The sequence below is a fragment of the Eptesicus fuscus genome, chromosome 9 (assembly GCF_027574615.1).
Source record: "Eptesicus fuscus isolate TK198812 chromosome 9, DD_ASM_mEF_20220401, whole genome shotgun sequence".
NCBI classification, from domain to species: Eukaryota; Metazoa; Chordata; class Mammalia; order Chiroptera; family Vespertilionidae; genus Eptesicus; species Eptesicus fuscus.
In genome coordinates this window covers 37,527,050-37,552,090 of record NC_072481.1, presented here as the reverse complement: position 1 = coordinate 37,552,090, position 25,041 = coordinate 37,527,050, and the positions used below count along the sequence as shown (strand labels likewise).

General features: G+C 52.3%; 1 protein-coding gene across 1 annotated transcript; it reads left to right on the top strand.

Annotated features, from left to right (window-relative positions):
* Positions 1 to 1,717: 1,717 nt before the first annotated feature.
* LOC103284055 (fatty-acid amide hydrolase 1) lies at positions 1,718 to 24,497 on the top strand. Its single transcript, XM_008139355.3, has 15 exons — positions 1,718 to 2,226; positions 11,988 to 12,101; positions 14,507 to 14,641; positions 14,875 to 15,008; positions 15,089 to 15,295; positions 15,548 to 15,588; positions 15,858 to 15,982; positions 17,487 to 17,612; positions 18,110 to 18,207; positions 19,392 to 19,491; positions 19,784 to 19,824; positions 20,666 to 20,705; positions 21,206 to 21,314; positions 21,856 to 22,001; positions 22,497 to 24,497. The coding sequence occupies exons 1-15, from the start codon at positions 2,032 to 2,034 to the stop codon at positions 22,623 to 22,625; spliced, it is 1,740 nt and encodes a 579-aa protein (XP_008137577.2). The 5' UTR covers positions 1,718 to 2,031; the 3' UTR covers positions 22,626 to 24,497.
* The last annotated feature ends 544 nt before the right edge of the window (positions 24,498 to 25,041 follow it).

Here is a 25,041-nt window from a genome sequence, read left to right as displayed (position 1 = left end):
GCCTAAACGGGCAGTCGGACATCCCTCTCACAATCCAGGACTGCTGGCTCCCAACTGCTTGCCTGCCTGCCTTCCTGATTGCCCCTAACCGCTTCTGCCTGCCTCTCACAATCCAGGACTGCTGGCTCCCAACTGCTTGCCTGCCTGCCTTCCTGATTGCCCCTAACCGCTTCTGCCTGCCAGCCTGATCACCCCCTAACCACTCTGCTGCCAGCCTGTTTGCCCCCAACTTCCCTCCTCTGCCGGCCTGGTCACAAGGGAGGACCAACTGCCCTCCCTTGCAGGCTTGGTCCCTCTCAACTGCCCTCCCTTGCAGGCCAGGTGCCTCCCAACTGCCCTCTCCTGCTGGCCATCTTGTGGTGGCCATCCTGTGTCCACATGGGGGCAGGATCTTTGACCACATCGGGGCAGCTATATTGTGTGTTGCAGTGATGATCAATCTGCATAGTACTCTTTTATTAGATAGGATAGAGGCCTAGTACAGGGGTGGGGGCCAGCTGGTTTGCCCTGAAGGGTGTCCCTGATCAGGGTGGGGTACCCTTGGGGCGTAGGGCGGCCTGAGCGAGGAGCCTGTGGTGGTTTGCAGGCCGGCCACGCCCCCTGGCAACACAAGCGGAGGCCCTGGTATCTGGAATTTATTTTCCTTCTACAATTGAAACTTTGTAGCCTGGAGCAGAGCCAAGCCTGGGGCTCCCTCCGAGGCTCGAAGCCATTTGTGTTGGGGTTATAATTGAAACTGTTGCCTTAAGTGGGTGGGCCTGGCCAGGGTGTGCGGAAATCTTTGCTTCCCCTGTTGCTGGCGGCAACCCTGGCCTGCTCTCTCAAGCTCCATTCTGCCGCCATTTGTTTGAATTTGTTTACCTTCTATAATTGAAACTTTGTAGCTTGAGTGGAGGCTTAGTCCTGCAACGGCTGGCAGAAAGCTTGGCTTCCTCTGTTACCTAGGAAACCTTGCTCTCTGTGGCTGTAGCCATCTTGGTTTGGGTTAATTTGCATAGTCACTCTGATTGGATGGTGGGCGTGGCTTGTGGGTGTGTTGGAGGTATGGTCAATTTGCATATTTGTCTATTATTAGATAGGATTATTAGGTAGGATTGGTTATAAAAATGTCTTCCTCATGGGTCTGTTGGGAGGACAAATGAGATAAAGTACATAAAGTTCTATGAGAGAGGCCTAAATGGGAGGTGTGTATGTGTATAATCCCCCACCCCCTGATGAAGGGTACTAGGTGCCCAGACTCCTCCTGATCAGGCATTCTTTCTGCTTGAACTCCAGGAGGGCTCAGGACTGGAAAAAGATGACCTGGGAAGGTCAGTCTCCGGGGTGGTGGAGCAGAAGGACAAGTGATGGAGGGTTTGGCCAACAAGAAGAGCCCAGGGCGACAGACACGGGATCCCGGGGCTGGAGAAAGAGAAAGGGGCAGCAGGTGGGCGCCCCAGGGGAACTTCCTGTGCTGGTCCCAGGGTGGCCCCTCCCGGGAGCCTCCCGCTGGGGAGAGGTGGGCATCCTATGGTGCCCGCTGGCCGCAAGGTTCTCCAGGAAAAATGCTGCTAAACTGTTTGCGGGCATTAATCAGGTCCGAGAGCCCAGTCTGTCTCCGCTCCCAGTTCTCCTGGCTGGCCTTTCCCGCAGGGGCTCCGGCTGTCCGCGTCTTCAGGGAGTTGGGGCTCTGGGGTGCGTGGGGCTGAGGCGGGGCCGGGCCGAGCCGTGGCGCCGAACCGCTGCGCTCGAGCCTCTGAGGACGCCCTGGGGAAGCGGGTGCCCCTCGCGTTCCCCCAGCTGAGCCTCGCCCAGTGCGCGAGGAAGCGGGAGCTACACCAAGCGGGACCTTGACCGTTGCGCGCCGCCAGCCGCTGGCCCGCTGCCTAGCAACGGCGCGCTCCCGAGAGGGCCTGCGGCCGCGCAGCTCTCCTCCAGCTCCTCCGGTGCAGCGGGGCGCGGATCCCCGGCGGATCCAGGCCGGGTTTTGCGGCGAAACCCGCGAGTGCTGTGTCTCCGGTCTCTCTCCGCAGCTCGGCGCAGCGGGGGATCATGGTGCTGGGCGAGCTGTGGGCCGCGCTCTCGGGCGCCTCCGGGGCTGCCCTGGCCTGCTGCTTCGTGGCGGCGGCGGTGGCCGTGCGCTGGTCTGGTCGCGGGAGGGCGCGGGGTGCGGCGGCCCGGGCGCGACAGAGACAGAAAGCGGCCCTGGAAAGCATGGACAAGGCGGCGCAGCGCTTCCGGCTCCAGGTGACGCTCGGGTCGAGGTCCGGGGGTCGCCGGGTGGGAGTCCCCCCGCAGCAATTTCAACTGCCGGGACGCGCGCGGAGGGGCGGGTGGCAGGCGACGCAGGTGTGTGGGCAGCGCAGGTTTGTAACTTGCGGAACCCCTTCTTGCTCATATGCATTCCGTGCTCTTCCTGAGCCAGGTAGGGCCAAGGGGAGGAAGGGAAACGAAAGAGACAGGGAGGGTAGTTTTGGAAGGCCATCGCGGCACTAGGTCCAAAGAGGAGCTTTGCTCCGGGCCAAAGAATCTCAAGATCTCTTGCCGATTAGAACGCTAAAACGCTGCCATGAGAACCAATAGGATGCTAGGGTTAGGACTTTGGAATCGCCGGCGATGGCCAAGTGAACCCGGAGAGCTTACAGTTCAAACTCATTGATTTGTGCGTTAGGAGCCTAAGAGGAGCCGGAGAAGGACTTGCCCAAATGCACCGGGGGTTATTGACAGAGGCCGGCTGCAGTGGAAGTCTCCCCAGCTCCTACCGCTCGGGTTGTGGTGGCCGGCTCCTGACGAGCCCCTTCCGTGAGCAGGTTTAGTTCCAGCCCTTCGCTGGGTGATCTGTCAACAGCTCCCTCTAGATTAGCTCCAGGTGTGTTTGAGGGTGGAGGAGGGACTTAGAAGAGAGGGCTTTCTCTCCGAGTAAATGTGAGACAGAAATCAAAAAGCTAAACTGTGGCAGTTGTATGTGCTAAGGGAGAAAAGACTTGCTAGAGTGTTTGTGAGGGTATGTGTTTGGATAGGATTCCCATCTGACAGGTAGGAAGGCAGTCCAGGTGATGGGGACAACAGGAGGCAGGAGGGTGTACCTAGGTGGGAGACTGGGAAGGAGTCACAGAAAATTGCATGGAACACATTCTCAGATGCAGCAAGTGATTTTTGAGTTGGAGTTGAGCTGGGACCAGAACCTAGATGTCCAGTGGGACTGTCCAGCCTCATTCCAGTGGAGAGGAGCAGTGGAGAGATATTAGGAAAGGAGACTGGACAGGCCCTGGGTAGGGCCTTCATTGTGGTGGGGTTTTAGCTAGATGATGAATTTACTCCATACCATTCCTGGGCCAGCATATGTCATATTTGTTTATTTATTGAAATCAAAATATGTTTGGTTCCAGCCTTCGTTCATCAAACTGGCTGAAAAACCTATCACCAATTTTTAGAGTTCCCCACGCTCAGATTGGGAGACCCTGGTGTTCAATCCAAACCGGTCACTTCCCCTACTTGAGCACAGGTTCTTCACTGTCTGGTCCTCCTCCTCTGCCCAAGCTCCTAGGCGCCCCACTCAGGGATCCACCAAGTCCTTCTGTGCAGCCAGCTGAGTTCTGCCAGCTCCAAATGCTGCGTGGGACAGCTGCAGGAATCTGCCCACAGTGTCTGCCTACAGAACTCCTCTCCCAGTCCCAAAGAACCCACCCGCTGGCAGGAGTGTGGGGTGGTTGAAAAGTGGGTCTTCTCGCACTTCAACTCTAAGCATTAGTAGTTTCCCTCTGGAGAGACCACCTTTCATTAATTCTAAGAAATGAATTTCCTAGGGCAGAAGTTTTGGCCTTGAAATACAAAGAGCTCTTTACTCACCCTCCTTGGAGCAAGAGAGCTTGACCTCAGAACCCCAAAGCTTGGCTCTTCCAGGAGGGGAAGCCAGGAAATTACCTTTTGGCTTTGCAGAGACTGGAGAAGAAAGGAAGAGCTACCTCCGGAGTCTTACTGTTTTGAGCTATGAGCACAGGGTTGGGATCTTGATGACAATAGCTTTGTAGGCCTTTGGGGCAGGTAGGAGGTGGGCTGCAGTCAGCCCGCCTGAGCCTCCCTGACCTTAACACACCCTCTGCTTGGCTCTGCAGTCACTGGGTGACAGGGAGGTGGGTTTTGCGGCTGTCTCAGCAGCCTTTCTTCTGAGGCTTTCTCCGCCCAGCCCCGAATTGCAAGGGGCACGGAGGTAAGCAGGCCCTGGGAGAGTTCAGCAGCTTGTAGTACAGCTCCCGCCCGATGGACTCCAAAGCTTGTTGGGAGCCCAGATACCTCGTGTATTCCAAGGCAGTGCTGGAGGAGGGGGGAATCATAAACATTTCCTGAATCATCACAAGATAGTTATCTCTCTAGATCTAGAACAACTCTAGAGTAAGGCATGTTTATGGTAACTCTCTGTTGACCATGTGAGGCTTAACAACCTGTAACAACTATTTGTCTCTTTTCCTCCCACCCTGCCTCCTAAATGAGTTTTGATATCCTTTCTAGACCGAAGAGAGCATTAAAATTATGACAGAGACTTTAACCTGGACATAACTGGGAGGGTCTGTGGGAGGAGCTGGGGCTTATGGGAGGAGTTCTGGCACTTGGTGTTATTGGAGAGCCTTACGTGGAAGAACCCTATGTTTATAACAGATTTCTATTATGGCAACAACCCCCACCCCCCTTTAACTTCCACTGCCTCTTTATAATGTCTCCTCCATTTTGATTTGGTTCAGTGTGTGCATGTGGTTTGCCATTTTGATTCACCCCAGATTGCAATCCTTTCTTTTTTAAAAAATATATCTTTATTGATTTCAGAGAGAAAGGGAGAGGGAGAGAGAGAGAGAAACATCAATGATGAGAGAGAACCATCGACCAGCTGCCTCCTGCACGCCCGCCCGCCCCACCCCCACCCCCATAAGGGATGGAGCCCACAACCCGGGCAAGTGTCCTGACCGGGAATCAAACCGTGATCTCCTGTTCATAGGTCGGTGCTCAACCACTGAGCCACACCCAGCCAGGTGCAACCCTTTCTTTTTCCTGAAGAAATTCTTTTTTGGTGATGAAATACCTAGTTGATTCCATTATTTTCAGTCTACAAGGGGGAGCACTATTAATAGAATATTATTGCTGGGAAAAATATCACAGAACAACTGCTCATGCCTCTGTATCTTTGCATTTGTAATTTACCTCGAATGCCTTTCCCCCACATTTATTAGAACCCCTTTTTGTCAAAATCCCATTGGTCATTGGTCTTACTTCCTTCAAAGGATATGACCTGTAGTTCCATCTCCTGGCCTTTTTCAAAGCCCACCTTGAACCTGATTTTAACACAAAATGAGTCAGTAGAGGAATTTGTTACTGACAAGTTTGGGTTCTTATTTCTTGATATAAAAGAATTTAGACCAGGACACTGATAAAACCAAAGGCAGATATATTGAGGCTCTGCAGAGGGCAAGAACACTGAGCTAGGTTCTCAGGTTCTGTGCCCTAAATATGGGGCTTAGAGATTTTTATGGCTTGGGGACATGGAAGTTGCTGGGGTTAACCAATCAGGGAGTAGGTTAGGCTTTTCCTTTTTTGGAACACTGATGTCCAGGTATATGTCAATGAAGCAAAGCATACTGGGATTGTGCAGACCTTATTATGGGATCCAGGAAAGGACTTTCCCAACCAGGTATTGAGTTCATCCCTGTGACTGATGGCTTGGCTTTAGATCTGAAAAACAAATTTAGAAGAAGTCAGGGTAGTTCCTGGACCATTATTTCATAACTACCTATTGATAACTTCCATGGTTCTGGCAGGACTTGACTCGAAGGAACAATTTTGGGGAACATGTTATTTTTCCTGTTTCAAATCTAAGAACAGTATAGTTTTTGTTGAGACCAGTATCAGTGGCATACATGATCAAATGGAAGAGATATATTTTTTTTGTTTTAATGCTTTCTGTTTTTTAGAGGGAGAGAGGAAGGGAGAGGGAGAGAGAGAGAGAGAAACATCGATGAAAGAACACAACATTGATCAGCTACCTCCCTCACACCCCCTACCGGGGATCAAACCCTCAACCCCTGGCAGGTGCCCTGACAGGGAATCGAACCCATAACCTTTTGGTGCATGGGATGACGCTCAACCAACTGAGCCACACTGGCCAGGGCAAAAGATATCTTGAAATAAAACAAAAGTGATTAAAAACCCGTGAGATGCCCTAGAGGGTTTGGCTTGGTGGTTAGAGCATCAGCCCAGGAATGAAGGGTTCAGGGTTCAATTCTGGTCAAGGGCACCTACCTTGGTTGCAGGCTTGATCCCCAGCCCAGTCAGGGGGCACATGCGGGAGGCAACCAATTGATGTCTTTCTCACATCCTTGTTTTTCTCTCTCTGTCTTTCCTGCTCGCTTCCACTCTCTCCCTTAAAAAATAAAATATCAATGTAAAAAATATCCTTGGCCCAGCTGGAGTGGCTCAGTGGTTGAGCATCAACCTATGAAACAGAAGGTCACAGTTCGATCCCTGTCAGGGCACATGCCCGGGTTGTGGGCTCAATCCTTAATTGGGGGCGTGCAGGAGGCAGCCGATCAATGTTTCTCTCTCATTGATGTTTCTATCTCTCTCCCTTTCTCTCGGAAATAAAAAATATATATTTAAAAAAATCCTCAGATGAGGATAAACAACAACAACAACAAAACCATGAGGGAAAATAAAAAAGACATAGAGGACAATATACGATAACTGGAATTAGGACAGTAGGTGGTTCAAAGGAAAAAAACAGATGAAGGAGTGGCAATTATTTGTCGACGTAGAAACGTGCAGAACTGTAGAGAATTTTAATAAGTTTATTTGAGGCAAACATATGTTGGGGAACAAGATCTCAAATGCTCCAGAGCAGCAATTTTTAACCTTTTTCATCTCACGGCACACATAAACTAATTACTAAAATAATGTGGCACAACAAAAAGTACATTTTTTGCCGAACTAACAAAAAATAAATACTACTTTGATTGATTTACAAAAAAAAATAAATAACAATAATAGTAATTATCTACCTTTTTTCTCCCAAGTGATTTTTTAAAAAAACCAGGTGCCTATACTTTGTATATAAGGATTTCTGGTATCAAGAATTAACCAATCAGACACAACCTTATTATGCAATGTGAACAATAAGATGCAACTCTATTATTTGACTTGTATATTTATGGTTCAAGACAGGACATTCACACTGGACAGCTATTGTTGTGTTGGCTGTTGTCATTTTGTTGTTGTTAATTCTCACCTGAGGATATTTTTTCTATTGATTATTTAGAGAGAGTGGAAAGGAGCAGGAGAGACACAGAGAGAGAAACATCCATGTAAGAGAGACACATTAATTGGTTGCCTCCCTGTCGAGGCTCGGGGCCTGGGAGCAAGTCTGCAACCAAGCTATGTGCCATTGACCAGAATCAGACCCAAGACCCTTCCATCTGCAAACTGACACCCTATCCATTGAGCCAAACCGGCCAGGGCTGTTGTTATTTTTTAAATTTGACAATCTAAGGGAAAAGAGGTCAGTGCCGCTGACTAAATAGTCAGGTATTGCATGCTTTAAAAATTCTTGTGGCACATCAATTGAAAATCACGGCACAGAGAATAAAAGTTTTACAGCTTTTATGTCTTTGAAATTAAGGAGGGGACATAAGAAAGGTTGGAGAAAGCAAGGCTGGGATTGGATTGCAAACAGTCAATAAGATTATGTACTCTCCTTACGGAAAATAAAGAACATTCTAACCCGATGAACAAAAAGATAGATACAGAGGCAGTAAAGCACCGAACAGACTGTCAAATTACAGGGGGAAGGTAGGGGAGTGTTGGGGAGGCAGGGAAAGAGATCACCAAAAGGACTTGTATGCATGCATATAAGCACAACAAATGGACACAAGACACTGCGGGGGTGGGATGAGGGCATGCAACAGGGGGTAGGGGAGGCTGGGGAAAGGTCAAAGGGGCGGGGGGAAAGGAGATATATGTACTACTACATGTAATACTTTAAACAATAAAAAAAAATTTACAAATAAAGGGACCATCTTCTCCTAAAAAAAAAAAAAAAAAGATTATGTGCTCTCTTGAAGGTTTATACTCCTTTCCAGATATATTAATTCTGGTATTTCAGAGGGTGCCAACCTAGATACACAAGAACAATGGACAGAGCTGGCTTAAAACCTTTCACTACAGAAGTTATAGGCCTGGGGAATGACTACCCACTATGACTTGCCCAGTTAGGCATTTATGATCAGCCCTGTGAGGTTACATTCCATGGAACCCTTTTTTTAGTCCACAGAATTAATAGTAGCTATAGAATTCTTCCCTTGAAAAAGTATGCGTGCAGACTGGCCACAAGCTCAGTTTTAAGTTATCTGTACACTTCCCTGCATTCTCCATACAAAGTTAATTTCCCCCATGTTCACAGATTGGTCTCCTGGAGGTGCAGACTTAACTTTTATTGTCTTGTAAAGAGAAAATGTCTCAGCTTCCTGATAAAGACTTTAAAATTCTTTCCTGTGTCTTAAAGTCTTCAACATGGAAGAACATAGGAAAGAATTCAAAATTTATGCTGAGAATGGAGGGGAGCTTGCTGATAGCTTATTTTTTTTTAATTTATTGATTTTTAGGGAGAGAGAAAGAGGAAGTGAGAGGAAGATACACACACACACACACATACACACACACATGGAGTAGCCAGATTATTATGATCTCTGAACGCATAATAATCTGGCCACTCAGTGTGTGTGTGTGAACCACTCCTGGTTCATAAGTCGATGCTCAACCATTGATCCATGCCAACTGGGCTTATTTTGTATAACTTAAAAAATATATCCAGGGAAGAGCTAAATGTTGCATCATCATGATGGACTTACTAGAGCATGTGATGTCTTAATTTGAACTAATAAAGCTGTTATACAAACAAAGAAGTTAAGCCTTTAGAATGAATTATAAGTTGTAAAAGTAAATGAATTGAAGTGCATGTGAAAAGAAATCCAGGGATTATTTAGTGTGTATAGAGAGAGATCATGGATCCATTTTTTTTTCCTTCTTTGTAGCTCCCTGTATTGTTTAAAAAAATAATCCCAAATAAGAATTACATCTGCTTAACAAATTAAGGGAAGGGGGACAGTGTTCCTAATATTGAGACTGGGGTACACAGGCTGTTTGATGGGTACATGTGGAGGGTATGAGCGGTGGTGTCATATTGAGGGATGCAGAGGAGTCTGACAGGATCATGCCTGGAAGCACCTCCTGGAACATGCTTGTGGTGTAAGGAGGTGTTAAGGGGAAAGGCAAGCCCTGGTTGAGCTTTGCTCAGTCTGGGCAGGCAGGAAGGAAGAGTGGGTGGGAGTGATAAGACTTGGGCAGGGAGGCCAGCTAGGTGGTCCCTGGGTAACCTGGGAGAGAAACCAGCTAGGTGGTCCCTGGGTGACCTGGGAGAGAAAGGATGAGCACCAGTGAGGATCTTGGTAGAAGAGATGAGAGGTAGCGTTTTCCAGAGCTACTTATGGGGCTTGGTGAGTGGGAGGGTGAAGGAGGAGTCCAGGCTGACTCCTGTTTTCTCACTTGAGCATCTGGATGGATGCAGCACCCTTCCCTGAGTGAGGGTATACACGGAGGAGGATGAGAAGGAGCTGGTGGGAAGTAGGGGAGCAAGCTTAGGGGGAAGGGCACAGAGGGGTGGGCACCATTGGGAATAGTCCAGTGACTGGATTGAGCTCAGTTGAGTCAGGCTGGGTGGAAGATCGGGAAGCCATTGGGGGAGGTGGAGAGCCTGGAGAGAGCCACCAGAATTAATGACTTTCGCCAGCATCAGAGAGGCAAGAAGAGGTGCCCTGAGGGAAACTCAAGGAGTCTCTGTCTCTCCCTCTGTCTGGCACCTTCTCATCCTTCAAATCACAGCCGAAATGTCTGTCACCTCCTAGGAGAGGCCTGCCCAGGCCATCTGGGTCAGTTCTCTGCTGTCTTCATCACAGCACTTTGTTTATTTGCTTTGTCACACTGTGGTCTATTTATTACTTGTTAATTTGTTTATTTTCTTGAATGTAAGCTCTCTGAAAGCAGGGACTTGCCTATCTTAGTTGCTTCTAAATTCATAGCCTCTGACAAAGTTCTTGACACATAGATGATGCTCAGAAAATGTTTGTTGACTAAGTGGATGACAGAAGTAGCCAAAAGGCAGGAGGAGAATCAGAGAGGGTGGTATCTCCAGGCCCAGGAGAAAATTGAAGAAAGCTGATGTGTGGTCAGTGAGGCATGGAGCAAAATAAAAAGGAGAAGTTCCTGTGGGATTTGGCAGCAAGGAGGCCCCTGAAGACTTTGACAAGAGCAGGAGACCATAGAGGTGAGAATTGGTGGCTGTGACTCGGATCTCCTCTAGCCCCTGTTCACGAATTAGTCCAGTGCCCTTGAGGAGGGAGTGACTGTGTGTTTGCAGGTAGGGGCTGATCCCAGGGACTCTGGGAGCCTTTGAGGCCTGGCAGTGAGGTGTTTGATCAAATGTCTCCTTCAGAGAGCTCTTCCCTGACCATGCTCTACCTGTATGCTGCCTCACCCAGTTTTATTTTCTTTCTCTTTTTTTCCAGTTTTATTCTCTTTAACTTATATCTCACTATCTGAAATGCTTATTTGTTAACTTATTATCTGCTCACTCACAACCTGCACCTTGTATAAACCCCGCAAAGCATGCATATGCCTTCTTGGTTCCCCGATATCACTCCTGCTTAGTGTGGCACCTGGTACAGAGTAGGCACCATCTCCGTGGAATGAATGAAAAAATCCTCCTCTATATGTGACCTCCAGCTGCAGCCTAAGCACCCAGGATGGGGTCTTCAAGTTTTCACCCTCCCCTGCTGGTTGGATGGTCAGGTGCAGGTGGACAGCCAGTGGGCAGCCTGTGCTGAGTGGGCAGAGAACTGGGATTTGCCTGTATGATCCTAAGCAAGGCACTTCCCCTCTGAGCCTCAGTTTCTTTACTGTGCAAGGCGAATGGTAGTAGATTTAATAAAAACATAGAGCATGCCAGCATGGCGCCTGGCACACAGTAGGCAGCCATTGGGGGTGGTTTAATAATCATCCTGGGCCAGGACATTTCAAGGGCTCAGAGGTTTCCTCCTGGAGCCAGGCCCGTCAGACCTTTCTTTGTAACGTGCAGGTTCTGAATATCCCAGGCCTGCTGAGTCAAGCTCGGAAGCCACACGTTTTCATTTCTCGGGGATAGATGCCCTGGGTTGAGTTGCTGGGATGTGTAATAATCGCATGTTCTTGTTATAGTACTTTGTTGGCTTGTTTTTTGAAATTACTGTTTTCTAGAGTTGTCATACCATTTTTATCACCACCATCAATGCACAATGCACGAATGACTATTTTTTTTTTCACATCCTCATCAGCATTTGGGACTGTTCTTATATTTCGTTTAAGGTGTTCTGATATATGTGCCCTACTATCTCACTATGGTTTTGATGTTTTTTCATCTGCTTATTTGCCATCTGTATATCCTCTTCAATGAAGTGCCTGTCCATGTCTTTTGCCTACTTTGTAATCGGATTGTTTGTTTTCATTTTGAGTGTGTGTGTGTGTGTGGGGGGGGGGGGGGGCGTTGGTGTGTGTGCATTCACACTCTACTACTTGGATGTAAATGTGGTTTCTAATATTTCCCTCCAGTGTACATTTGGTCATTTCATCTTTCACAGAGCCTAGGTTTTTAATTTTTATAAATTCTAATTTATTAAAAAAAAAAATCAGCCTGGGCATGGCTACTCCCTGGGTGTCCCCTCCAGGAAGCTTCTTGAAGAGATAATACCTGCACTGTCCAAGGTGGCAAAGGCTGGGTCACGGTGTCAGATTTGTGGATGGGCGTGTCTGTCATGGATTGGCATGTAACGGTGTGCATCTGCTTAGTAGATGTGGGGTTTTAAGGACATGGGACAAGGTGTCTGCTGCGAGCATGTAGGGCCTTCAGGGAGCAGGACTGATCTAAGGTGTCTCCCCAGAACCCCGACCTGGACTCCAAGGCACTGCTGGCCCTGACTCTGCCTCAACTGGTACAGAAGTTACATAATGGGGAGCTGTCCCCCCAGGCTGCACTCTTCACCTACGTGGGAAAGGTAAGGTTGGTTGGCCAGCCAGTGATCTTCCCTGCTCCTTCCTATTTGCTCTCTCTGAACAGGCTGTGGGCACAGGCTGTGGGGGAAACCTGGCCTGGAGTTTATCTTGCTGAGGGCCATTGTGGGACCACAGTGCTAGGAGCTGCCAGGGAGGAAAGGAGCCAGAGGGGTGTGTGTGTGTGTGTGTGTGTGTGTGTGAGAGAGAGAGAGAGAGAGAGAGAGAGAGAGAGAGAGAGAGAGAGAGAGAGAGAGACTGATTCTGTGTATATGAGGAGAAGGGGACACTGATCATGTTGTCTTTGCTGGAAACCTGGCTTTCAGCCCAGACTTCCCTCTCCCTCCTGCCCCACCCCATTGGTCACCAAGTCTAGTCTGTTCCTTTTCTATGGCTCTCTCTAGTCCATCCCCTTGTCCCGACCCCTCTTCAGCCACCCTGGTCCTCTAGCACTGTCTCCCTCCACGCTCAAGCACCAGCCTCCTGGACAGATCCCTTTCAGGTCTCCAGTTCTTCAGATTCTCTGATTCTGTTTTGCCTTTGTCTCCAGCATCCTCTCTGGCCAAAGCCTTCTGGAACTTGGGGCATCGGTGGTAGCTCAGCTGCTGGCGGTTCTAGGGCCTGGCATGCTCTGTGCTGGCTTGTGTGGCGTTCCTTTTACCTGAAGGCTCTTCTCCCTCGTCTTTGCCCTGCTTGGTACAACAAGCTCCCCTAGCTGAGCCTTCAGGCCTAGAGAAGGAGTCCCCTTTTCCAAAGCCTTCCCTGACCCTCCTCCCCTCCCACCCCAAGTTAGGATTTCCTCTTTAGTGTTCACATTCTTTTGTTAATCCTCACCCGAGGATATTTTTCCATTGATTTTTAGGGAGAGTGGAAGAGAGAGAAAAAGACAAACAGAATTATCAATGTGAAAGAAACATATCGATTGGTTACCTCCTGCACGAGCCCTGACCAGGGCCTGGACTGGAGAGGAGCCTGCAGGCTGATGCTCTATCCACTGAGCCAAACTGACTAGGACTGTGTTCACTTTCTAATAGCAGATTTCTCATCGCATTATAGGGCCTACTTTGTCTTTCTCTTTCCCATGGCAAATGTGAGCTTTCTGGCGACAGAACTTCTTATTTGTCTTTGTGCCTTAGTGCTGGACACCATGTCTTTTATATAGTACTAGTCAGGGGGAGGGTGTCCCTCAGCCCAGCCTGCATCCTCTCCAATCTGGGACCGCTGGCTCCTAACCGCTCACCTGCCTGCCAGCCTGATCACCCCCAACTGCCCTCCCTGCTCCCCCCGACCTCCCTGGCCTCCTCTGCACCCACACGAGGTGGCAGAGACAGAGACCAGCCTCCTCCGCGCTGCTCGGAGCTGTGGAACCCCCAGGCCTAACGGGAGCAGCTGCCAGGCCCCGCCTCCGCTGTGCATGTGGCCATCTTGTGGCAGCCATCTTGTGGCCATCTTGTGATGATGTCGTACGCGAGGGCCACCTAGGCTTTTATTAGTATAGAAGTGCTCAAGAAATGTGTTTGAAATATGTTTGTGCTTTATGAGTGTGACTTTTGCATGATTTCTTTAAAGGGATCACAGGAAAGCATTCTAGTTACAGATTGGCTTCCTACCTTCATGTCGTAGGTAGCCTGGAGACAGATTTCATGAGCCTGAGTGTGGTAACAGGACCTATACCCATTTTCTCAGGTGTTTCACAGGAACAAGAGTATTTACTTAAACTGCACCTCATTCTTCCCTGACCTTTCCCTCTTATAGGGCCCTGTTGAGTGTGCTTTAGCAAGGCCTAGTGGCAGCCAGCCACAGTGAGTGTGTCCTTACCTGCAGTCAAGCACCCACCCCCTTTGCTATGAGTCAGTCACTCCTCCATGTGACTTGATTATCAGATTCAAGAGCTCCTGGGAGAGGGGAAGCTTAGCTGGGGGAGTTGTGGGCCAGGCCTGGGGCAGAGGAGAGTGTGCTGGGCTCTGGGAGGCGAGAGCCTGGGTCTAGCCCTGCATTGTGCTGACTCCCAGTGTGGTCTGAGATGGGGATCTGCCCTGACTGCCTCACTGGGCAGAGGTGTGGCTTGAAGGAGGAGGAGAGTGGCCAAGGGTCACCTTCCTCCCAATTCATTCCCTCTGCCGGGCTTCTGACACCAGTGTCTTGCTCTTCCGAGTGCCCTGCTTGTGCCTTGCCCCTGGGATGACTCTCTTTCTCTGTCTCTGGGGAGTTGAAGGCCAGAGACAGCCAGATGTCCCCAGTGACGTGGGTGCTGGGCCCTAAATTATTCTCTGTGCTCCTGGCTCTGAGCCATGGTGCTGGCTACCCTTCCCCTGAGTATACTTCAAAAGGCCAGTTTTATGTTATGTATATTTGACCACATTTTGACCACAGCCTCACTCTGCCTTGTGTCCATTTCTCCCTCCCCTAGGCCTGGGAAGTGAACAAAGGGACCAACTGTGTGACCACCTACCTGGCAGACTGTGAGACTCAGCTGTCCCAGGCCCCAAAACAGGGCCTGCTCTACGGTGTCCCCGTGAGCCTCAAGGAGTGCTTCAGCTACAAGGTATGCCCGGCCTTAGTGTCAGGCCTCAACTTCCCCCATCCCTGCCAGCCAGCTCTGTGTCCTGGGCTATCCTGGGCCCTCAGAGGAAATGTCAGGTCCAGAGGCCTTGAGTGGGCACCACGGTGTGCTTTGTCTTAGCCTATGGGAGGGTGGTGGGAGTGGACCCTGTGCTGCAGAAAGGGCCCTGACTCATCAGCCATATTATCTCTCTCGGTGTCCATCCTTCCTTCTAGGGCAAGGACTCGACCTTGGGCTTGAGCCTGAATGAGGGGATGCCAGCAGAGTACGACAGCGTGGTGGTGCAGGTGCTAAAGCTGCAGGGCGCTGTTCCCTTCGTTCACACCAACGTGCCCCAGTCCATGTTCAGGTTGGGTCTCATGGGTGTGGGGTGGAGGCAGGGTCACCTGTGCCAGTGTGACATGGCTGATCCATCCCTGCTTCCTCCAGCTATGACTGCAGTAACCCCCTCTTCGGCAAGACCACAAACCCATGGGATTCCTCTAAGAGCCCAGGTGGCTCCTCAGGGGGAGAAGGAGCCCTCATTGGAGCTGGAGGCTCCCTCCTGGGCTTAGGCACTGACATCGGGGGCAGCATCCGCTTTCCCTCCTCCTTCTGTGGCATCTGCGGCCTCAAGCCTACAGGGAACCGCCTCAGGTATGGTGTAGGAGGTGGGTGGAGGAAGCTTCTGGGTCCCTTGTGGTGTGACCTTAGCCTAGCTTCCCACCTCTCTGGGTTCCTAACAGGGGTTCCCTGCCTGGGTTTTTCTGGGAGGGAGTGCCACAGCTCCACTGGCCGTGGTTCCTAGCTTCCATGTGGTAAGAGTTCTGAGCTCCTGTGCGTGTGGGTGAGGAGTGGGACTGAGGTTGGCTCTTTCTTGTTTCCAATTATCTTGTGTTTCTTATCCAGCAAGATTGGTCTGAAGGGCTGTGTCTATGGACAGGTGGCAGGTGAGGTTTGCGGTTCCCTTAGTGCCCTGGAGGTGGTGGTGGTGGTGGCGGGGGGGGGGGGGGGGGGGGGGGGGAGGGGGGGGGGGGGGCAGCCTGATCCACCTCTGCCCCTGCCTATTCTGAGGGCAGAGTTTGGCCCCCAGGCCACTCTAGGTCTGAGTTCCGACCTCCTTGTCTCTGTCCACACTCCTGGGCCTTGGCCCAGCCCCTTACTTGGACCCAACCCCATAGCCGAGTGATCTCTCTTCCCTCCCCTCCCCACCTGACAGTACAGCTCTCAGTTGGCCCCATGGCTCGGGATGTGGAGAGTCTGGCGCTGTGCCTGCGAGCCCTGCTGTGTGAGGACATGTTCCGCCTGGACCCCACCGTGCCCCCCCTGCCCTTCAAGGAGGAGGTGAGCAGGGATGGGGGTGGGTTCAGTTGTCACTGGTGCTCCTGAGCCCAGAGGGCCGCCCCCAGGCAGTGTGGGCGGCCTGGGAGGCCCTGTCTCCTGAAAACCAACCCGTAGGGGCCTGAGACCAGAGTCAGCTGCTGCTCCGCAGATAGCCACCAGATGGAGCCCTTGCCTGCATTTAGAAACTCCAGTCTTCCAAATTGTCAGCTGGGAATGTTGGCTGAGGACAGGTCCCGCCTTCTAGCCCCAGCCTCTGCTGCCACTGAGGAACCACTTCCCAGCACCAGAACAACTTGAGGGAGAATTGATGTACCTCCTCGGTGTTTGACCCTCAGCAAATAGGAGCCTTTCTTCAGTATTTGTGTCCATATCCCCAACCTCCTTTGTGATGCTTGCCATGTAGGCTGAGTGAGTTAAGGACAATTAAAGGCAGAGCAGTCTGAGAAAGCTGGGATCTGTGGGCAGTGTTGAATGCTGGCTCCCCAAATACCACCAAAACAGCTTGTGGATCGGACAGAGCTGAGTTTACTAGTTTCTGTGGTGAGGGAGAATGCTGCCCCAACAGAACCTTAGTAGCACTAGGGCGGGGAGGGGGGAGGGGGGAGGGGGACAGAAGGGGGCAAAGTGGGGATATTTGTTGAGATTTTGAAGTCTGGTTTAAGGTGAGTATTTCAATGTGGGGGTTTGTCAGGATCATGATGTAATAATAGTTTAGGACTGGTGGACACAGCAAGGTGAGGATTTTGAGGTGAGGGATTTAAGGAGTCTTGGAGTATAAGGTGTCATTTTATACTTCTGCTGAAGAGTTGATGGGTCTTTCAAGAACGAAAAATTATTTGCACTTTATGTATAAAGCGTTCAGGAGGAGTCAAGTTAGATGGATGCAGACAGTGGAAGAGTAAAGTCATGTGAATGCAGACAGTACACTGAGCAATGCACGCTCCATTGCTCCCTCACGCAGCCCGGCTGCCTTGGGAAGGCTGAAGGCCCTGGACAGGAGAGTGGGCCTCGGTGCTCCTTGGCAGGTGGGAAATCTGGGCTGGATGGCCTGGGCTCCCCTCCCCAGCAGAGGAGGATGTTCTAACCAACCCCCTCCCCTCCCTGAGAAGGAGGAGAGGTGGAAATGAGGTCTGGGACAATTTATCATGGGAGTCAGGTCTTGCGTTCTTGAAACAGGCAGCAGACAGGATGCCTGGGTTCCGGTCATAGCATTGTCCCTCTGCACTGGTGGCCTTGGACGGGTTTCAGCACCACTCTGGGCCCGTCTCGTTACCTGGATCTGAAGCCTTAATTTCCTCATATGAACGAGGGGAATCTGCAGGGTCAGCGTGAGTTATTCTGAGAAAGGGCTGGCCTTGCTGGCAGTCCATTTTCAGGGGTTGCAGGCCTCATCCTGGCAGCTGTGTCAGGCTGAGGGGCTTCCAATTTCGGGAAGGGCCCCCCCCCCCCCCCACTCGGGCCACCCTCTCCTGCCCTGACTCTGACTCTTGTGCTTCGTCTCCAGGTCTATGCAAGCTCTCGGCCCTTGCGTGTGGGGTATTATGAGACAGACAACTACACCATGCCCACCCCAGCCATGAAGCGAGCCGTGCTGGAGACCAAGCAGAGACTGGAGGCTGCTGGCCACACGGTACGGCTGCGGGAGCCCAGAAGCCCTGGCATGGCCCTTCCTTCAGGGAAGCCTTCCTGGCCACCACCATGGCCACCACCCCTTCCTGGCATCCTTGCACCCTGACTGTTTTGTGGTTGGGGATGGGAACTGAGTCCCTGTGGTAGCAGTATCGCCAGGGCTAATCAGGAGTGCCGGGGTAAGTGATTGATGCTGAACTCAGCCCTGTGCTAGGGATGTGTGATGGTGGCTTTGGGAGGCCTCATCAACCACCTGGTGCGCAGCTGTCCATAGGTTCCCGGGGCCCTGAGATGGTGGGCCAGTGGGTTTTGGTCTGCTAATCTCAGACCAGTTCATGTGTGGCTCCGGGAAGTTTTCATGGGCCAGTAAGGCCACCTTTGTGGCTGCGGTGAGAGCTACCGTGTGGCAGAGTTGGTCCAGTCCATCCTCAAGGCCATCTGGGCAGCATGGGGTGGACAGACCCAAGGGGTGGGGCTTATGCCTTTCAATCCCTGCAGCTGGTTCCCTTCCTGCCAAGCAACATACCCTATGCTCTAGAGACGCTGTCGACCGGTGGGCTGTTCAGTGATGGCGGCGGCAGCTTCCTACAGAACTTGTGAGTGATGATTGTCTTTGGGTCTGCGGTCTAATCAGGACAAGGGTAGACCCAGGGAGAGCAGTGGAGTGCTTTGACCCCCAAGGACGGGCCACCTGGGGGAGGCAGGGGGACAGGCCTCAGCTGAACACAAAGAAGGACTAAGCATTCTGGGCAGGGACCACGCTGCATTTCCAACTGCAGGTTGAGCCTGGAGATACCTTACCAGGGACAGTTTGGAAAGGTGCCAGCGCAAGGGGAGGCTGGATTGAGCATCTGTGGTCTGGCCCCGAGCTGAGCTCTTTGGGAGGTAGGAGATGGGCAGGGGGCTACCTGACTGTCAGGAAAGACTGAGAGATAAGGGCAGGGTCAAGCAGGAGGGCAGGGGTTTAGGCATCATGCTGTGATTTGAGGCTCTTCTTTTTCTTTTCTTTTCTTTTTGTCTCTTTGGAGAAGAGGCCCTTCTGACTTGAGCCATATCCTTCCCTTTCAAGCAGGACCTCAGTTTTCTGTCAAGTCAGTGGGTTGGACCAGACCCGCTTTAAGGGACTTTGCAGAGCTCACGTTCAGAGAGGCTGGTTCCACTTGAATGTTTTCAGACCTTAAAGACAGACAGAGGCAGAGGCCAGGCCTGTGAGGTGCCTCGTGGTGATGTGCCTGGGCTTACTGGACTTCCCCCCAGTGGTCAAAGATGGTCCAGGCTTCGTGGAAGGTGCTACGTTTCACTCTGGCCATGGACTGAGGCCCAGGATCAGCCACCTGAGACCTTTCCCTGTGATCTAGAACTGGGGACAGCCTCAGAGACAAGTGTCATGGGTGGCCCACTCTGGACAGCCCCACTGGTGTCTCCAGGCTGGCGTCATCAATAGGGGGTGCCCTCAGTATCAAGCTCTGGCCAGGGAGATGTTGCCCTCAGTCCTTATTGCTCTGAGCTGAGTTTGCCAGGGAGTGCGACCTGGACTCCTGCCCTGGGGACCTCCAGCAGGGAGGGGGTAGTGCCCAGGCATCCTGAAGGATTAGCAAAAACTAGTCACACGTTTGAAAGGAGGCAGTTGAAGGGCTTGGAGACCAGCGGTTACTGGCGTCTGATGAGGAGAGAGATGGACAAAGGTTGCTGAATAGAAAATGGAGGACCCAGTGGGTGGGGGTAAGCCAGGAGGGATGTCTGGGGTGGGAGTGCCTGGATTGGACCCTTTGTCTCCCAGCAAAGGTGATTTCGTGGACCCCTGCTTGGGGGACCTGATATGGATTCTGAAGCTGCCCGAGTGGCTCAAGGGACTGCTGGCTTTCCTGCTGAAGCCTCTGGTGAGGGCACAGGGAGTGGGAGGGGTGGGGCGGGTGAGAGGGAGCTTCTGGGGCTCTTCCCCTTCTCCTTAGCCCCTCCTGACAGGCACGGCCTCTTCTTCCCAGCCCCCCGCCCAGATTCCTCTCCTCCTCCCGCCCCTATGGTCTTTAGTCTTCCTGCATGCTGAAGGGGGTGCCACTTGGGACCTGCGGGAGGGACAGAGAAAAGAGGCATGGTGGTTTGGCCTGAAGAAATTGTTGTCAGCACCTGGCCCAAAGCTGACTCACTGACTCTGTGTCTGTCCTTCTACAGTTCCCACGGTTGGCAGCCTTTCTCAGCAGCATGAAGTCTCGGTAAGAAAATCTCCATGTCCCGATGCCTGCCTCTCTCTTCCTTGGACCTGGGTTTAAGTGGTTTCCGATAGGAAGAGGTGGGAAGTGACTTCTGAGGCTGTTACTCAAGATTTCCAGCTTGAAGTGCTGAGGATGGGAGCTTCTTGTCCCCAACACTATTCAAGTTGGAGACCTTGAGTTAGAGTCTATTCCATAGTCCTTCTGTGGCCTTCAGGTGGGACCTGGAAGTTGTCTTAGCAAGGTCCAGGTCTGGCTGGAAAGCAAGCGCTGGAGGGAGATAACAGGATAGGAGTGGTGGGGAGACGATTGTGCTGGCTGGGGCATGGGTAGAAGGACCAGGAAGGAGTTGCTGTGCGGCAGGGGGCAGGGGATACTGGGGACCCTGTGAGGATGCTCCTCAGAGATCTGAACTGAACTGAGCTGCACTGGGTCTTACCTGCCCCTTAGTGGCTGGAGCGGGAAAAGCAGGGCAGAAGCTGCCCCATTTTCAGGCCCTGGCATCCTGTGGACTTGCTCCTTTTCTCACCACCAGGCATTTAGGACCTTGGACAACTCTGTCCTCTGCTAAGGGTAGCTAGGAATCAGGCCTGGTCTGGTCCTGGCTCTGCGGTGGAGTCACTAAGTAATTCAGCCTAAGTCCATCTTGGGGCCTGATCTCAATAGGACAGGAGGGATTTGAACTTCTGCCCTGCACTACTTCCCTCTCTGAGTTCCCATAATGTTGAGAAGGGTCTGCAGGAATGAGATCTGGGAGGTGTTAAGAGTAGGGGGCTGATGTTGCTCATCTCCTGATCCGCATGGCTGTGACCATCATGGCTGGTGACTTCACTCCCTCCACCAGGTCCACTGGGAAGCTCTGGGAACTGCAGCACGAGATCGAGGTGAGGCAGAGCCCCCAGACTAGACTAAGGTGGGGAATGGGAGGGGTGGACGGGGCACCTGCCAGTGGGGTCTCTTGGGCACTGGTTTCATTAGTCTTCTGGAGCAGCCTGTTATTCCCCCTCCCCCTCCCTGAACAGTCCTGCTCAGGTCCTGCTCTCTGACTCTCACTTGCCCAAATGCACATTCTTGGGGGCTAGGTCAGCCCAGGGCTCGTATTCCGATCGCCTCTTGGTCCCTATGCTGCTGCCTGTAACCAGGCACTATGTGGCCCTACCCTGGCCAGAAGAATGGTGTCTATAGTTCTTGTAGGAGGTGGGGAAATCACTTCCCCCTGAAAGCAGCCCTGCCTGTGTGCCCTGAGGACCTCCATCCCATTGTGGCTCAGTTTAGATCCCCAGCCCCTAGCCACCCCAGCCCCTAGCCACACTGCCTGCATCAAAGAGCTTATGGGATGGGCTGGGTCTGAGTGCTTCACCTGCTGTGCTGGTACCCTCCCCAGGTGTACCGCAGCTCTGTGATTACCCAGTGGAGAGCACTGGACTTGGATGTGCTGCTCACCCCCATGCTGGGCCCTGCTATGGACTTGAATGCCCCAGGCAAGGCCTCAGGTGAGGCCTGCTTCCCCACCTTGCCCCTGACAGCCCCACCCATTCCTTCTGTTCTCTGAGTTCAGCCCTGTGCCTGGCAAGGCTGCTGGGAAGTAGAAGAAGAGAAGCCCTGGGGGAGGATCTGGCTCTTAGGAGACTCATAGTCTGGCTGGCTGGAAAGATGGGATGTCCTGGGAGGGAATGAGCTCCCTGTCCTCCACACTATTCAAGTTGGAGATCTTGAGTTACAGAGTCTGTGGTTTGGGGAGGTGGAATTTGAAGTCCAGGTGGGATTTAGATAAGCCAAGGAAACAGGAATGACATTCCAGGTGGGGAAGCTACCTGGGCAAAGGCTTGGGGCAAACCCCAGCAGGCTCTCCAGCCTGGCCTGAATCTGGGTTCCTGGGCTTTGTCATTCACTCAAGTCTCAGCCCTGGGAAAGAGCCTATCCCTGTCTGTGGAGGTCGGGTGCCACTTCACAGGATGGGAGACTGAGACGCAGACAGGACAGTTGGCACTGAAGGTCACCCGGCCTGCTCCAGCCACTTGTGCTGTGTCTCAGGGGCCGTCAGCTACACTCTACTCTACAACTGCCTGGACTTCCCAGCGGGCGTGGTGCCTGTCACCACGGTGACTCTCGAGGATGAGGCCCAGATGGAACATTGCAGGGGCTACTTTGGAGATATATGGGACAAGGTGCTGTGGAAGGTGAGGTCATGGGGACGGGCCTGGCCAACTCCAGGTCTCCCTTCTCCTGGACTCACCCATTCCCTAACTTTAGCTGCAGTGGAGGAAACAGTATAAGCACTTGTAGGTCTTGCCTGTCTTTTTGTGTGTTTTTTTTTTAAATATGTTTTTATTGATTTTTAGAAATAGAGGAAGGGAGAGGGATAGAAAGATAGAAACATCATTGAGAGAGAAACATCATTGATCGGCTGCCTCCTGCACGCCCCCACCCGGGATCGACCCTGCAACCTGAGCATGTGCCCTGACCAGGAATCGAACCATGACCTCCTGGTTCATAGGTTGACGCTCAACCATGAGCCACACCAGCCGGCCTTGTCTGTCTATCTTCACACAAGACCCTAAAGGATTGAGGCTGGGCTTGCGGTGCTGCCCCTCCTCTCCCTCTGGGGTGCTTGCTGGACCTGGGGTGGGGTCCTGCCTTGCTGCCTCCCATTCTTATCCCTGTGTCCCCTGCAGGCCATGAAGAAGAGCGTGGGGCTGCCTGTGGCCGTGCAGTGTGTGGCTCTGCCCTGGCAGGAAGAGTTGTGTCTGCGGTTTATGCGGGAGGTGGAGCGACTGATGACCCCTGAAAAGCAGCCATTCTGACTGCTGCCTGCCCAGCCACCCAGCTGGCTCCAGAGGACCCACTGGACCTGCGCCCAGCCTGGTCAGGGCACAGCTGCCATCCTGCGAGGAAATGTTCACTTGGAGCAGAGGCTGCCTCCCCCTTCCAAGAAGCCAAGATCCCCTGAGTCTGGACCTTGCCCCTCAGTCTGGTCCCCAGTCTCTGCCCTGACCCCCTCCCCATGTGGCAGCCAGTGGATATGCCATAGGCAAAGCCCTACTAGCAGCAGTCAAAGAATGGTTTCTAGTCTGTGTACTTTCTGGCCATCATTGTTAGGGCACTGGGGGTTGGAGACTTGACCTTTTAGAGCCTGATTCCAGCCATGTCCGTTTCCTGCTCCCAAACCTCCCCTGGTTCCCACCATATACAGGATGGACACAGGCTTCTCCGAGTGGGTGTTGCACACCCAGCACTTCACCCTCCCCTGCGCCCTGCCTTAGACGAAGTCCTGCTTTGCTAGACATTGCCCTTTCTCTTCTTCCTTCCTTTGCTCCTTCCTTCTGCTGAGGAAGCCCTTTCTGCTTCTCTATCTTTAGATACTCTGAGGCCCAGCTCAGACCCCTTTTCTCCAGAAGGCTTTCCCTCCTGCCTCTGAGCCTTGGAGTAGGTGGCCAGTTTCCCAAAGTCTTCCCCATATGCTGGGCATCTGTGTGTGGGGGGTGGGGGGAGAGGGAGCTGCCTCTCTCAGCACGCTTGCTCTCCCTGATGGCAGGGACTCTATTGTACATCTTTGTCCTCAGTGGCCAGCACAGGGCTGGGCACAGGGCAGCAAGGAGACTGGTGTGCTGACCCTGAGCTGGTACCATTAGAGTGCTAACTGACCCTTCTGGCAGGGAGTCCACAGGCCTGGGGAGGTGAGCACCAGACAAGGCGATCTGGTAGAGAGTGCTCACAGGGCCGGCCAAGGCTTCCTGAAGGAGGAGGGCCTCTATTGAGTCCAGAAGATTCCCAGAGGCTGAGACAGGGGACGAGGACATCCCAGGGAGAAGGAGCAACAGTACGCCCAAAGACCAGGATGAGTTTGGTAGATGGAGGCATGTTGAATGGGTGCAGGAGAAGGAGCAAAGATGTAGGTGTTGCCAGATCAAAGTGGATTTGAGGGGCCAGTTCAGGAACTTGAATCCTATCTCAAGGGCAATGGGGAGCTCTTGAATGATCACACAAGTGCAGCAAGGAGGGTAGACTGGATGGATAGAGGCAGGAGGGGGATAAAGAGGTTGCTCCATTTTCCTAATCAGGAAGGGGGGCTGAGGCCTGAGCTAGGGTGGGAGTCCAGGGGCAGAGAGAGGTGGTTTGGGAACTGACAGTTGAAATGCAAGTGAGCTACCAGCTCAGTCTTGCCAGGTCACCTCTCACTGCACTGCACTGCGTTGCCTGGCAGGTGGAAGGTTGGCTGGCTTGTGACAGACTTCTTGGCCCTACCAGCAGTACCCCCTCACTCCTTGCCCCCTTGCTCGCCCGCCCCCCAGCCCAAGCGCTAACTCCCTGCTTGCTGTAGAAGGTGTTTCTGAGCCTGAGCCTTCTGGTAGGATAGGCCACAGGCTCTCACCTGGCCTACTTCAAATTCTTTTCAGGACCAGCTGCCTTGCCGAGGAAGGCTTGCCTCTCCATTCTGATTATTCTGCTCCTCCAAAGGCGCTTCCCCTCCAGGTGTACAACCAGTGGCAACTGCATTCTCTGCCAAAGGTGTCCCTGCCTTGGTGATCACCCCATACTTTGGAGCTGACTAGAGGGCCCAACCCACATGGACACCTATATTGGGATGACCTGGTAGTTGCTGTACTTTGCCCTGATTCCTTGTAACAGCTGTGTCATTTCACCTCATGTTATTCCATAAAGCTACCTGCCATCTGCCCAGTTTCCTCCTGACCCATTTCTCTTTTTGGTTATTAATATTCTTGTGCCTTCAGACACGAGGCTGCAGTGGGGGATGCCTCTCCTTCATTCCTTCACCCTTAAAGCCCCAGCATGGGCATACCCACCCTGTGCTGAATGGTCCTGGAACTCAACCATCTTTGGGCTCCTGGGCTTGTGGGGGTGGTGAACATTGACACAAACCCATCTGTTCCCCAGGTGCAGGGGAAAAGGGAAGATAAGGGACCAAATGCTGCCAGAAGGCGGAGGAGGTGGTCACTGCGCAAGTACCATCTCCACTGCTTCACTCTAATCCAAGCAACCTACCTCCTAGATGCTGCAATAGCCTGACTTGGCTCCCTGCATGCATCGTCACCTGTTCCCCAACCTACTTTCCAGATAGTAGCCAGAGTGCTCTCTTACATGTGTATATCAGATTGAGTCACTTCTCTCCTTACGACCTTCCAATGACCCATCCCATCAAGAATAAAATCCAGGTCCTTGTGTCCCATGAGGCCCTGTGTGAAGTGGCCCTTGCCCACC